The sequence below is a fragment of the Takifugu rubripes genome, chromosome 13 (genome assembly GCF_901000725.2).
Source record: "Takifugu rubripes chromosome 13, fTakRub1.2, whole genome shotgun sequence".
Taxonomy (NCBI): Eukaryota; Metazoa; Chordata; class Actinopteri; order Tetraodontiformes; family Tetraodontidae; genus Takifugu; species Takifugu rubripes.
In genome coordinates this window covers 4,220,785-4,234,254 of record NC_042297.1, presented here as the reverse complement: position 1 = coordinate 4,234,254, position 13,470 = coordinate 4,220,785, and the positions used below count along the sequence as shown (strand labels likewise).

The window sequence follows — 13,470 nt, the reverse complement described above, 5'->3', positions numbered from 1 at the left end:
AAAAGTATAAACTTTAAATTCCAATGGAGACGGCTGCAACATATGTTATACTTTGTTTCTCCTACATAGCTGCAGTGCGATAAAACTGATTCTTTTTTTTCTCCTCTGCACGAAGAGCATTCGAGTGCTCAGAGAAAATAAAAATACATTTAAAATTAAAAGGGCAAAACCATAAACTAAAAAGGTTTGTGTGTTTTTGTCTTTGGTGTAGCATAGTTAGCAGAGCCGTTCGGTAGCATATTCACCTCACTGGGAGGGAATTCTGGCTCAAGTTCTCCTAGTCTGCATGGCCTTTCTCCAGTTAAACCAGTTCCCTTCCAGTGAGAGACTCCTCTGGATGGTAGGGTGATAGGGAATGATCTTGGCACATGTAAGAAAAAAGAAAACATAACAAAACATAAATGAGAGTTTAGATCCATAAACGGAGTAGAATTCTCTGACAGAGTTCCCTGTGAGGAACACACCCTGCAGTGTCGTCACCATGCATACCATTGCGCCCTCTAGTGGTCATGAAACCGGATCACCAAAGGTGTATCCCATCGTCAGAGCTGCCGCCTGATTCGAGCTTTAACATGAGGTCCTGTGCTGTAAAGATTATGGATGGAAAGATGGAGAGATGGATAAGAAAGACAAAATGTCAAACATGTAAAATAGCAAGGATATGCTTGAACACATAGGAGGAGCGTGTAGATTTACATGAATGAAGATTTTACAGTCTTTTACATTAATTAGCAAATCCCTTTAAGGGTTCATTCCTAAAATGATGGAAACAATGCATTGACTGGCAAATGAAGCTGATTTAAATTTGCCCCGTAATTGAAATAAAATTAACCAAATACTTCTAAATAGTTTCCCTATTAAAATGATAGTGTTTAAATATTTTCAGGATCGTGTTCATGTACCTGCAGCCTCAGATGTTCTTATTGCAGCTGTGACCAGCAGGGTGACAGAAGCCTGATCATGTTTCTGTACCCCGGCAGCCTCAGCAGCAGAACTAAGATGTTAACCTTGTAATTAGACCACCCTCTAAATATGATCATTATTCTGTCAAGAATGATAACTGGAACTACAGAATAATTGTACATTAAGATTTTTAAAAGAGGAAGGTTTTGAGTCTAATCTCTGAGTGCACGCAGATTTAGATTACTTTAATTTATACCGCTCCTTTATGCTCGATTCATCCTTATTTGTGTGTTTTTTAGCATAAAACAAGCAGTTGCTATGCCTTGCGTTCCTCTAATACCCTTGTTTATTTTTTCCTCCAGTAAGGAATGAATTTGGTAAAAGAACTTTCAGCTTTGTTGCCCACTGGAATACTCTCTAGACTGAACTGAAACCCTGAAATTATTCACAAGCCTTTCCGTCCTAGAGGCAAACAGCGACAGACCATTAAAAGTGCATGTGATTTTAAACAGTGCCTGTGTTAAATCTAAAATTGCTGTTTGTTGTGCTGTAGCTCCAGTCCTTACTGATAAACAGTATTGCACTTCTTGCACATCTTTAATCAACAGTCTTTGCAAGAGTTCTTTTGATATGTACTTCTGACCCCTTGACCAGAAAGATCCTGATCTGATTCTCAGTATTTTGTTTCCATCGGGTTAAAAAAAAGAAGGTTAAATCAGGGGGAAAAAATAAATCTAATGTACAGAAAAATGTATTCCAATAGAGGTGTTGTGTAATGAAACGTCGTGATGCAGTTTTAGCAACTATCCAGCAGATGTCAGCAATATTTCGTCGTCTAAAGTCACCGCGGTCCTTTGTTTCAGAGGGTTCTGAGTGAACTTCCTTAATGGTTTTCAAAATAATAGCTCATTTTTTTCCTTCTTATTCCTATCGTCGTCATGTCGTTGATGGTAATATTCCAACTGAAAAGGTTTAGAAATATTTATGAAAAATGTTATGTTTTACCATATCTTGTCCTTATGAATATACGATTACTGTATTTCGCAAAGCAGTGCAAATGTCAGTATTAAGTTTTAACAAGTTCTATCTATAAATCCCCCCTCTAATTTTATTTTTAATAAGTATGATTCTAAAAGTGTGTTACTGATTCGAGTACGACCTTTGCTTTATACGTTGTCTGTAGCATTTCGGAGTGCAGAAAGGTAACTTTTCTCACGTGAAGTACGATGATTTATTTTGAAAAGGTATAAACGGAAATGCGTAATAAATGTAGTCCACTGACGACTGACAACGGAAGTGTCGCGTGACTGTCTGGAGTCTTGGACATATCGGGTAAGAGGCTCATGTATCTGATATTCTGTATGATAATAACAGTAGGACTAGTTGTTATGAAGGGACACACCGATAGTAACTATTTAAAATTAACTAAGACTTGTGGGATCTTGGACCTTTAAACCTTTACTTGACAGTTAACGGTCAACGGCTGGGGCGGTACACCATAAAATCTGCCCCCTCCCTGTGGAAACGAGTAGAGCTGTGAGTGAGCAGAGTGGTTCCACTCCTGATGAATTAGAGCCACTAAAGTGAACCTAATTTCACCCGTGGTGTTCTTAAAAATCATTTGTAATAGTATTATAGCCAGTTAAATGTCTGTCCCCAACCTTCGTGACCGTGTAGAGACTGGAAATGTAAACACACATAATATAAACATCGACGTGATTTATATTCAGATTCACACAACTTTAAACTTAGCCAGCAATATTAGTCTTAGGGATTTGGTGTGTCTAACGGAGGAGCTTTTAATTTAGTAAGCTTATATTTGGCCGGAAGGGCGGATGCTGCTAGCTGCTGCTAGCTTGACACCGAGGGAGGACACTGGATTCCTTTGGGTGGCTTCAGATGACTGCCAGGCGGGTTTGAGGACGCTGTAGACGGTTGTCCATGTGGCTTAACCGGTGTCATTTCTGGGATGATTTCACCATGGTATGTAGCTCGAAACCCGGGTAGTATCTGGAGATGTTTTGTAGGTAAATGGTCGCTCGCGGAAATCAATTGCTTCTTCCCTGCTTGTCCCCAGTTTGTCAGGCAAATTAGCTGGCTAGCTCGCTTTTGACTTGCAGATAGCATATGTTTGCTCAGTCACATCCAGCAGCTGCTCTCATGGCCTCTGCAATTTACATTTCTCTTATCTCCTTTGCAGCCTCCACCTGCGCAAGGATTCCGAATTACCTGGACCATGAGCTGCAGGAGATAATTAGCGGGTTTTTACCCAGGCGTTTTCTTGCAGGAGACATGCCCAGCCTATGGAGCAGACCTGAACGCCGCTAGCTGGCCGTCAGTTCGGCGAGGGCAACATCTTGGATGCTCGTTTATCTGAAGAGCTGGTTTCTTTTGGATCGGCGTTACCTTCTCATCTCAGAGGAAGAGTCAGGATGGGGGAGCCCAGTCTGGACGACTCCAATGTCAAGGTGGCTGTTCGTGTACGGCCCATGAATCGGAGAGGTGAGTGATGATGGTTTACTCCGATGGCTCGCATGCACAGAATAGCAGCTCATTGATGCGCAGACAGTCGGATTGATGTGATGCAGGGACCACTTGCGTTCATCATCATCACCAGACAGCCACATGAGCGCTTCCATAAAGCTTACTAATTTTCCCGGAATGGGATACCAGTCAGATGCATTACCTTTTAGTGGAATGAGCTTCTGCACAGGGAAGTCTGTAGCCCGGCTTCTCTGCATGATACCAATTCACTATGTTGTCACAGAGCTTCTTTTAGAAATGGTCGTTGAAGATGCCTTTTCTTTCTCACCTTCTGATGCTGGTGCCGGTGGCATCTTGGCTTCACGTGTGACAGAAAGGCTTTGACGAGCTGTCCAACAGAAGACCTGTAGTTCGGTTTGACTTAATGGGGACAATAGCAGTGTGTCAGTAAACCACTCAGGGGCATCAGTGCACACAAGTGTTAAAAGGTTTTTAGGTACGAGGTCATGTGTCTGACGTTGCTGCCTGATTATGTTTACACCCTCAGTTGTACTTTAGGAAAATAAAGACTGGCTGACAAAAGCATTTTGACCCATTTAGTGTTCTGATAACTCAGCATGTGGTCATGCACAGATGACTTTTCCTGGTTAACTGCCAGATCCTGTTTTGTTGGGGGGAGAGTTGAAAATTTTGTGGGACAAATGGCAGGATAGATCACATGTATCTAGCTGACCTGGACAGTTGTTGGATCGCCGCACTGATTTTTCCTATAGGCGGATGTTTCCAACGAACTGGAACAAGTGCAGAGTAGATAGACAGTCAGACAGTTGTTGTAGACACACAATAATCCCACGTGTTTCTGTTTCTGAACAATGAGCCTGAGTCAGTTCACAAAAATGCGCAAGCTGGAGATTAGCTGTGGAGGAATTTCACTTCAGTTCACACAGGTTTGGATCCACGGAGGCTTTACTGGAACTTAACAGCTGTATTACAGCTTCACTGTTGCTGACACAGCAAAAGGCAATCGTGAGGTTTGTGTCTAGGCAACCACATTCATGATTTACTGAAGGAGCTGGATGCTTGTTTAATTGAGGCAAAATTGTCCAAAAGTAGTCCGTCCTTTTCATTCCATTTCTCCTCTCGGTTTTCCTACTTGGGAAAACTGTGCAATTTCCCCACGGTGTTGCGTGCAGAGGTGGGTAGAGTAACTAAAAATTTAACTCAATTCAGAGTCGCACTACTTCCAAATAATATGGTAGATAGTTAAAAAAGTAGCCATCCCAAAAATTACTCAAGGAAGAGTAAAAAGTATTCAGCAAAAAGACTACTGGTACTCAGTAATATCTGATTTATTTTTGAAGTTATGTAATCAAACGGACAAAAATACAAATTCTGGTGTTTACATTTAATACATTAAAAGATTAAAAATAGGTTAGTTATTGTGTCAAATGCAAAATGACAAACCAAAACACAAGAAACCAACATTTCCAAACTTCCCTTTTTCACAACATAAAGCTTGTGGAACCAATAACTACAGTAGGGGATGTGGGTCTGTTTCACCTACGTTCACTACCTCCAATAACAACATTTACCGTTCATAGGCGGCTCTTTCTGTGGGAATCTGTTATCTCTCCATACGGCTTCATCTGGTCGGGGGAAAGCCTCTGTTACCACAGGGGCTGTAGCGGTTAAGCTCTGCACCAAACTCATCATCACACATTCCAGTTCCAGTCAAAGTTATCTTAATTAATGTCAGATTTTTGAGGAGTAACTTCTTATCCAGCTGAACAAGTCTGAGTATTTTATGCTACTGTAAATGCTAATTATATAGAATAACATTGCTACATTGAATAAAGCAATGTAAAAAAAAAAAGTAAAAATTGATGTGATGTTTTCTAACCAGTTTCTGACTATAAATACTGGAGTCAATTGTTGTCAGTTAACAAAACCATTTCCACCATTCATAACGAGCAACAGTTGGTAGCTAACACTAATTCAGTCCTCCATTTAAATGTATTGTGTTCTGCTTCCTTTAGGGTACCATTTAATAAAATGTTTACATATGCTAGAATGGCCTTTACAGTATAAAAGACACATTTTTAAGACTGATTCTTTTACCTAATGTGGCTAGCACCCACTTAACTGCAGCAAAAAAAAGACTAAGTTTGTATGTAGTCATATGACAGCATAGCTTCTTTTGATTGGTTAAACTGATTCATGTGATTACAGTGGCTATATCTGATTGGTGGAACACAGTTGGCATCATAAAGCATCGCTAATGATTATATTTGTATTACAAGAAAAGTAGCGGCTGGAGTGTAGCCCAGTGTTAGGGAATAAGAGTAAAATTATGTTGCAGGTAACCTACTTGTTAGTAGTTAGTAACTTGTTACCAACCACCTCACAAGAACTTGTATTTTTTTTGCATTTGGTGCGGCAGCGGGAACCATGAGAATTCCCGCCTGTTTGACTCCACCTGCTCCCGGCAGGTGTTGTGACTGACCTCTGAGTGCCACATGTGGCGTGAGCTTCTAAACGGTTCAGTCCGACGACCCTTTCTGTATCAGAGGTTGAAGAGGAGTGGTGGTGGTGGTGGGTTTTGCAGAGTTAGACAAAGGCCGGAAGGGAGTGAGTCTGAATGAATATTTGCCAATGTTGCGTAATGGTCCGTGTTCCCATGGGCTGGACTTCGAAGAATACCAGGCGCAGCAACAGTGACACCGCCGGTAGTTCAAGACAGAACTAAAGAGAAGGTTGGGGGAAAGTGGGAACTGGTCATGGAGAGAAAGGAAAGGCAGGGAACAATGCATTTATTCTCCCATCCATTCAGTGTCACACTTTCCCCTCTGGTCATCAGGAAGTACAGCTTCAGCACTGGAGACTCATGGGTAATGTAGACGGCAACAGGAAAAGAGAAGCCCGTCATCTGTCATGCTAACTGTCTCTTTGTCCCCCCCCCCCCTTCTCCGTCAGCTCTGCTTGCTTTGTTGTGTTTTGTGGGGTCCCTGACAGCAGTGAGTCAGGTCCTCTGACCTTTGACTCCAAGATTCCACAATCCTGACCTGCAGCTCTCTGAACAGACAGTTTGGCCTAGTTTTTCCTGTCATGCTAAGTAAAAAATGAAGGGCATTAAATAAGTTAACATTTGGCGAAGAAGACACTCGTGCACAGTTTATACTGGCAAAGTCCAGGAGATCCACTTGGTGCTGCTTCTGGTCAGCTTGGCTTTACTGGTCCGGCTCAGGAATGGTAAATATTCATCCGGAGCAGTACAATAATCTCAGTGACATCACACAGTTGTGTAAATACTTGCGTGGGACAAGCCTCAAATCCAGCCACACCCCCTGATCCTTTAGGGTCACAAAACCGGGCCCCAAGAAGGCCTCGTGCAGAGTGCTGCTCTGGCAGCCCAGCCAGGCCATAGGAAGTGAAACTTGAGATTGTTTCCTGTTCTCATTCAAACACAATGATGATGTGTTAAAACAGAAGAGCTGAAAATGAGCTCCAGGTTAAGGCTTTATTTATTATACGCTCTTCTCTCTAGTGTTCCATGACAACTTTTCCAATGATACTGTTTTACCACTGACCTCTGACCTCTCTGTGGAATAAAAATCATCACTGAATTTCCTTACTTGGAGCAGAACAATCATGTTATGTTATATGAATCCATACCAGCCCGGTTAAACGGCACTAAATAATTACCCTAAATGGGATATTATCTTATTGATTACCCTTGAAGTCAATATAGGAATGAATCAACAATAAATTCTAGCCTGAATTGTTTTTATTGCAGAATAAGTATTTAAAGGTGGGTGCTAAGAGTTCAAATCACTTTAGTTGGGATTGGGCAATAGTTGGAAATAGTTTAAGATCTTTCTGTTGATAAATGCTGAACATTTGGAACGTCTGGGTTCACACCTTATTACTGACAAGATTCTGCTTGTACCCATGCAAGATGATTTCTTTCTTTCTACTATTAGCTATTTTTCATGTTGAAATTCAGCTTCGACCAACATAAATGGCACCGTACAATATATTTGATTCAGGATATTACAGGAATCAGTCTTCAGCTGTCTTTCCATGGCTCCCAGGGTAAACAAAGGTGTTCTCAGGCAGGGGAAAGTTTCTGGGCCAGCTCTGCCAGGATGTGGATGCCCAGGCCATTTTGGCAGACAAGCATCATATGTTCTCACTGGCAACCCAGCTGAATGGTGAAAGCTCAGGATTTTCCAGCGCGGTTCAAGTTATTTTCCAGTTCTGTCACTGGTCCCTTTCACAGCATGGCATCTTTTTGAAGGCTGTGCAGATTCCAGTATGAAACTAAGTTAAACTATTAGAAATTACGTAAATGAGAGACACAATTGATTAGATGTTACTTTTCATCTGTATTGGCTCTTTCGTCCACATATAAGTTCCTTTTTGTGATGACTGTATCAACATTTAGTCCATTTTTTTTTCTAATTTACAGGAAATTCAACATCCCAGATAGTATTGATAACATGCCAGTGTCTTTTCCCGTCTCTTTCCAGTTAGGCATACTCTTTTGATGATGATCGTGGTTGTATGTTTTCATGGTTGTTGGACTAATTTCTTTGTAAAAATCCATGTTTCTGTTCAACAGAAAAGGAGTTAAACACTAAATGTGTTGTGGAGATGGTGAAGAACCAGACGATCCTCCATCCTTCCTCTCTTAACCTGGGCAAAGGAGACTCCAGGTACGTTTCCACACCATTTATTCTCTTGTTACTCATTATTATTATGCCAGATTTGCTAGTGTATTATTGGAAACACCCTGTCTTGAGTTGTAATGCAAGAGAATTGACTCCTTAGTGGATTCCTCCCGACTGATTTAACACATGTTGGCGCAGGACAGAGGGACTGAGGGCAGGGCGCTACAGGTCTTGACTCTCAGCACATGAAGTTTATTGTGTTAACCCCATTGGTTAATGTATGTATTTTAATGAGACAATGGCTGCAGTTTGTTCCTGAACTTATTTCTAATTTAAAAGCTTCACCTCAGAGTTCTGGAACTTTCCTCAGAATTTGTGTGTGATTTATCTTTGCCTCCACTGATAGCTTATTCAACAATTGATATTTAAGTCCCTTAAGTAGCACTTTATAAAAATATTCGCTCAGAGTGGTTAACTAGTTAAAATAATAGAGCAGTGTAAAAAAAAAAAAAGTGATTTGCTTATCTGTATGTTTAAGCAGGAAGCTGAGTAATTCAGCTAATGCCTGTGTTCTTGCATTCACTGGTTTCCATCCTGCCAACCAGCTGCTGTTTGTGAGCAACACTGAGTCCTCTCCGGGTCTCGAACCTCCCACCAAAGGACGTATTATGACGCATCAGCTTTGGCTGCTTTGAGAAGACGAGACGTGTCTGATTGACACCTGGGTTCGGCATAAACCCAGAACAGAGGCAGCCAGAGACACTGTTGCATAAAAAGGCAGACTCCGCTCTTCTTTTCTCATTCTGTTAGGTCGTAACTCCCTGCTGCCCGACTTCCTCCCTTTTTCTCAGCTCTTCCGTTTCCTTAGCAACACAGGGGGAGGTTAACACCGGGTCGCTTTTGGTGACCGCGGAGCCCCTTCCAGAGCGAGTGGAAGATAGAAACGAGGGGGAAACCCCTCATGTTCTGAAGCATCTGTCGACCATAAACTTCTCCTGGTGACTTTTATGAACATTAGAACAAGAGCTGAATCAAACTGAGCCCTTGTTTCTGTGACAAAGAGGGAAGGGACGATCTGCCTGCAGCTCTGCCGATGCTGGTGACATTAGAGAAATGTCCGTAACTTAGCATTTTGTTGTCTTGGTGAAGTTGCTAACAGAGGAATTGTACTTGTACTTTAGATCAGGTGTCTGATTGCATCGGCATTAGCCGGATACCTTTGGTTTGTGCGTAGGGATTCAGATTCAGACTACGTGAACCACGGCTGTAGCATCCAGACTGACTGAAATTACAGCTGATGTGACACCATATCCAATAAAATATAATATAATAAAATTATTGGCTTAGGAAAACAGTGAAGAGCTGTTTGCAGAGCTAATTTAATTTCAAGAATAGATAAAAGATGTGCCATTATGTGTAGTCTTGCTTTGTGACTTCCTAACTGGAAATATAAAGCAGGGAACTGTGCAGTTTCAAAAATGTCTGCAAACTGTGTTTTTGGAGGGGTTGTAAACAGTAATGAAAGGATTATTCTGTGGATTTCATTAGGATAAAGTAAATTAAACTTTGATTTGTCAAGTTTTTTTTAATTTTATGTTGCCAGTTGAGTTCTGACTATTCTGTTGTGTTTCTGAATAAACAGAATATGTACTTTTATTGTATATAGTGTTCCTTTTTCCCCATTTTCATTCATGTAAGTGTTGAGCAGCTTCAGCTGATCCGTTTTGCCCACGGTGCTCGTCAGTGGTGTGTCCTGGTACTGTATCTGATTCAGTTTTTCCAGCAGGAATGTTTGTCCATACAAGCCTAAACTCCTCACTGCCACCGCTGGTGACTCACTGTGGTGACGGCTTGTTAGAAAAGGTTGAATATTTTGCTCGTTTTAGCACTGGTTTTATGGCACTGATTGCTACAGTTGCCCTGCAAGCCCCATCTGAGCTGTGCTTGAATGCAGCAGGACTATCTCTGCAGCACCTAATGATGGTGATGAAGTTCAGCAAGGCCAAAGCTTCTGGTTTTAAGGGTTTCTGCAGGAGCAGGTCCCGAGAACGGCAGGAAATTAGCATCTGTAAATGTACCCCTACTGGCTGTTCATCTAGAGGGTTTCAGATTCCACTAAGATTCTCTGGAGGGTGTAGATGAATTGTGTCATATCACATTCACAAACATTGGCGTCTTTAGAGTTCTCGCACCCGACCTTCTGATGCCCTGCCCCGTGGAGCCTGTGCACTGTGTTCCAGGCTGTGTGATGACCTGCCAGCTAGCCTCCCTGCAGCCATGCGGTCAACAGATTTGGACGGCAGCTTCAGGTTGTTTGGCCTGCTCAAATGAGACATTGACACACTCTGACAATGATCTCACTGCTGTCACATGTCGGGGTCAAAAATGCAGCTAGCTTTGTTTTCATGACGTTAAACAAAAATAAGAACGGCACCACGTTGAGGATTTTTGAATGATGGGAATCAGCATTTTTAAGTTTAGCGCTTCTCTTACTGTATATTGTCCCCATCTCTGTGGAGTCTGACGTACTAGTCAATTATTTGCTTTTATAAGCTAGTATGACAGCATCGATCTAAATAAACAGCTGACATGTGTCATAAATGTAGCTTGACCTAAATACTGAATGAGGTTAGAGTTTATGTTTTGTGGGCACTTAATCAAGGGTAGTTTCACTGTACTTCAGTGCTCCATGTAATTTATGCCCAGTCTCATGTCACAGGTTTGCTTTTTGTTTGCATATGGACTAACTTTAAATAACCTATAGAATTTCAGCTTAAAAATCATAGTGAATCCATTGCCAAGCAATTATCAAATGCATTTATTTTTTAGTTAAAATAAATGTATTTGATAATAAATGAATTGCGTGTGTGGTCGATCTGGCGTTTTACTGTTTATTGCATTTTCTGAATGTTTGACATATATATAAATTCATATAATTAACTACCAGTAATGTACTGAAGCCATGTTTAGACTATATGATGAGTTCTAGCTGTAACGTGGTTGACAGAACCAGTTTTATGTCGCCAGTACATTCAGTTCTTTGGTGGGTGGATGTTTCGGTTGTCTGCCATATGTCATCTTTACAGTATAGGAAGATCTGACATATAGTGTCACTGCAGTATGATCTGACATATAGTGTCACTGCAGTATGCGCTGATCTCATGTCTTAGCAGCTACTGTTACTACCTCAGCTCAACATTCCAGTCTTGGGCTCAGTTTCTCTCTTTCATAACCCCTTCGGCAGCCATTTCGCCTCCTCCCCATCCTCCAGCCCCCCCCAAACAGCCTGGATGGTACGTTCCTAGACAAAAAATAAATGGAATACCACAGAGGGAAGGGCAACGCGAGTGGGAGAAAGGGGGAGAGCAGCCATGCATTAAGTTATTTTTTAAATGATGACGATGATCGGTGTGGAGGAGCCTGTGAGGGAGGAGGGACAAAGAGATGTGAGGTGGGGTTTTGGCCCTCCTGACTACCTCGTTGGCTCTTCTCATTGGTTTATTGGTCTTTTGCCTGACTAACTGGCATATGATTGCAAGACATGGGCAACTGTGCTGGAAGGACGAGATGTTGACAGCTGTAATTGTATAGACTTCTGTAAAAGCCTTAAGAGGAGAGAATGTGCACGGAAGGTTAACCTTTTCGATTTAAAGGGCTCTTACAAAAAAACTGTCCACTTTTGTAGAACAGTTACCACTTTGCAGCCCTCCGTGTTTATGAGTTCATGCCCTCAGGGACGCTAATGTCATATTTCAGTCAATCTCTTTATTGCAGAGATTACCAGATGGCTGACACTAATGTGCTCATGCTGATTGTCATTTCGTTAGGAAAAGCATCAGCCAGTTGCTCTGAATGTACTGAATTATGTTAGCTGTAGTCAGTTATTGCATGTTGAAAGTTGATCTTTAGAAGATTGGTAGGGTGTTTTATAAACAAGTCTTTTAAATTATTATTAGTAGTTTGATGTTGGGCTTGGCAGCATTTCCAGTGTTTTCTCCTGACATGATGGTGATTAATGTTGCCACAGGGCATAGCGCCACGTACATCGTGGTCAGACTCTCTGGATGACGAGACACCTGCATCAGTCTCTCATTGTAGGACTTCGTTATTAACACTATTATTCCAGAAACACTTCTTCAGCCTGTGCTCTAGGCAACACTTCTATCCACATAAAGTCTTTCTGGCATTTTAATAGGATTATAATGTTAACCAACAAGTACAACTTCCAGATTTTTCTTCCTCTCCCTGACAGCATGAGACCCAGTGACCCCTTTACCCCACCATCTGACTCCATCACATCCCCTCTGACAGCTCCTGATCTACCCCCCTCCCTTCACAGACACATGCCCATAAGCAGAAGTTTCCCCAACCCTAATCCCCTCGACCATGCCGCACAGACACCCATTCCAAATGCGGAGAAGTAAATTTCACGTTATAAACAAGCAAGACGTGCAGACTCGGGTGGTTCTGATAACAAATGTGTTAGAAAACAACCTGAGGCCAGTGACTCGAGCTCTCTGCCTTTGTGTTTCTACATGTCTCCATTTGCTCGCAGGCATTCAGCTTCCTCCTCCCTTTTCTTTTACTTTGATGGTCCGATTATATTTACTATAGATGATGATGATGATTACAGTGTTATTATCTATCTGTTCTGACATGGCTCCACTCCTGCCTAAGTTGTGCACTAAATGTCGTCATCTTATCTCTGCCCATGCTGCTCTGGACCTTGACCTTCCCCACATCATCAGGAATCAGTCCAAGGTAACACGACACAAACAGGAATAATCACTGTGTAAACAAAGTTCACTATGAATCATTTTAGAAACTATAAACACACATATTTGATGTATATCAGATGCTTGCTTATTTTATAGTCTTTTGTCATATCTAGAAATATGTTACAAGATTTATGCAAGTCACAGTCAATATTATAATAAATCATATCATCATAAATCATCCTTTGTGCTACTTCCCAGGTCTTTGCCTATGATTACTGCTTTTGGTCGATGGATGAGACGGAAAAAGAGAAATTTGCAGGTCAGCGCAAGTATTAAATCCACATTTATTTCCACATTTATTTAATTTCTCTGAACCTATGTTGTTTATTGATGATGGTCTGCGTATGCAGGTCAGGAGGTGGTCTTCCAGTGCCTTGGAGAAAGTCTTCTCCACAACGCCTTTCAGGGCTACAATGCCTGTATCTTTGCCTATGGACAAACTGGTAATGAACATCAGCTTGTGGTCTGTGTGAAACTAATGTCAACGAATTTCATAGAAGATGTATAAAAACTGAAAATTGCAATTATTTATTTTGGTGTGGATTTACACAATCACTGACTCTATCACAATCATTCATATATGATATATTGATTAAAGAATTCCATGAAAACATAAGAATGTGACTTTCATTTAG

At 41.4% G+C, this 13,470-nt stretch overlaps 1 protein-coding gene across 4 annotated transcripts in view; it reads left to right on the top strand.

The window, feature by feature from the left end:
* Window positions 1–2,177: 2,177 nt before the first annotated feature.
* Window positions 2,178–13,470, top strand: part of kif13ba (kinesin family member 13Ba) — a 28,744-nt gene continuing 17,451 nt past the window's right edge. Inside the window, exons 1-7 of one of the 4 annotated variants that reach the window (XM_029846567.1) lie at window positions 2,207–2,235; window positions 2,734–2,886; window positions 3,104–3,405; window positions 8,009–8,102; window positions 12,806–12,818; window positions 13,034–13,094; window positions 13,186–13,278. In XM_029846567.1, coding sequence (XP_029702427.1) covers window positions 3,336–3,405; window positions 8,009–8,102; window positions 12,806–12,818; window positions 13,034–13,094; window positions 13,186–13,278 — 331 coding nt within the window. In that variant the 5' untranslated portion in view covers window positions 2,207–2,235; window positions 2,734–2,886; window positions 3,104–3,335. Of the gene's footprint in view, window positions 2,236–2,733; window positions 2,887–3,103; window positions 3,406–8,008; window positions 8,103–12,805; window positions 12,819–13,033; window positions 13,095–13,185; window positions 13,279–13,470 lie in introns of all 4 variants that reach the window. The other 3 variants (XM_011609525.2, XM_011609527.2, XM_011609526.2) reach the window with 3 other exon arrangements.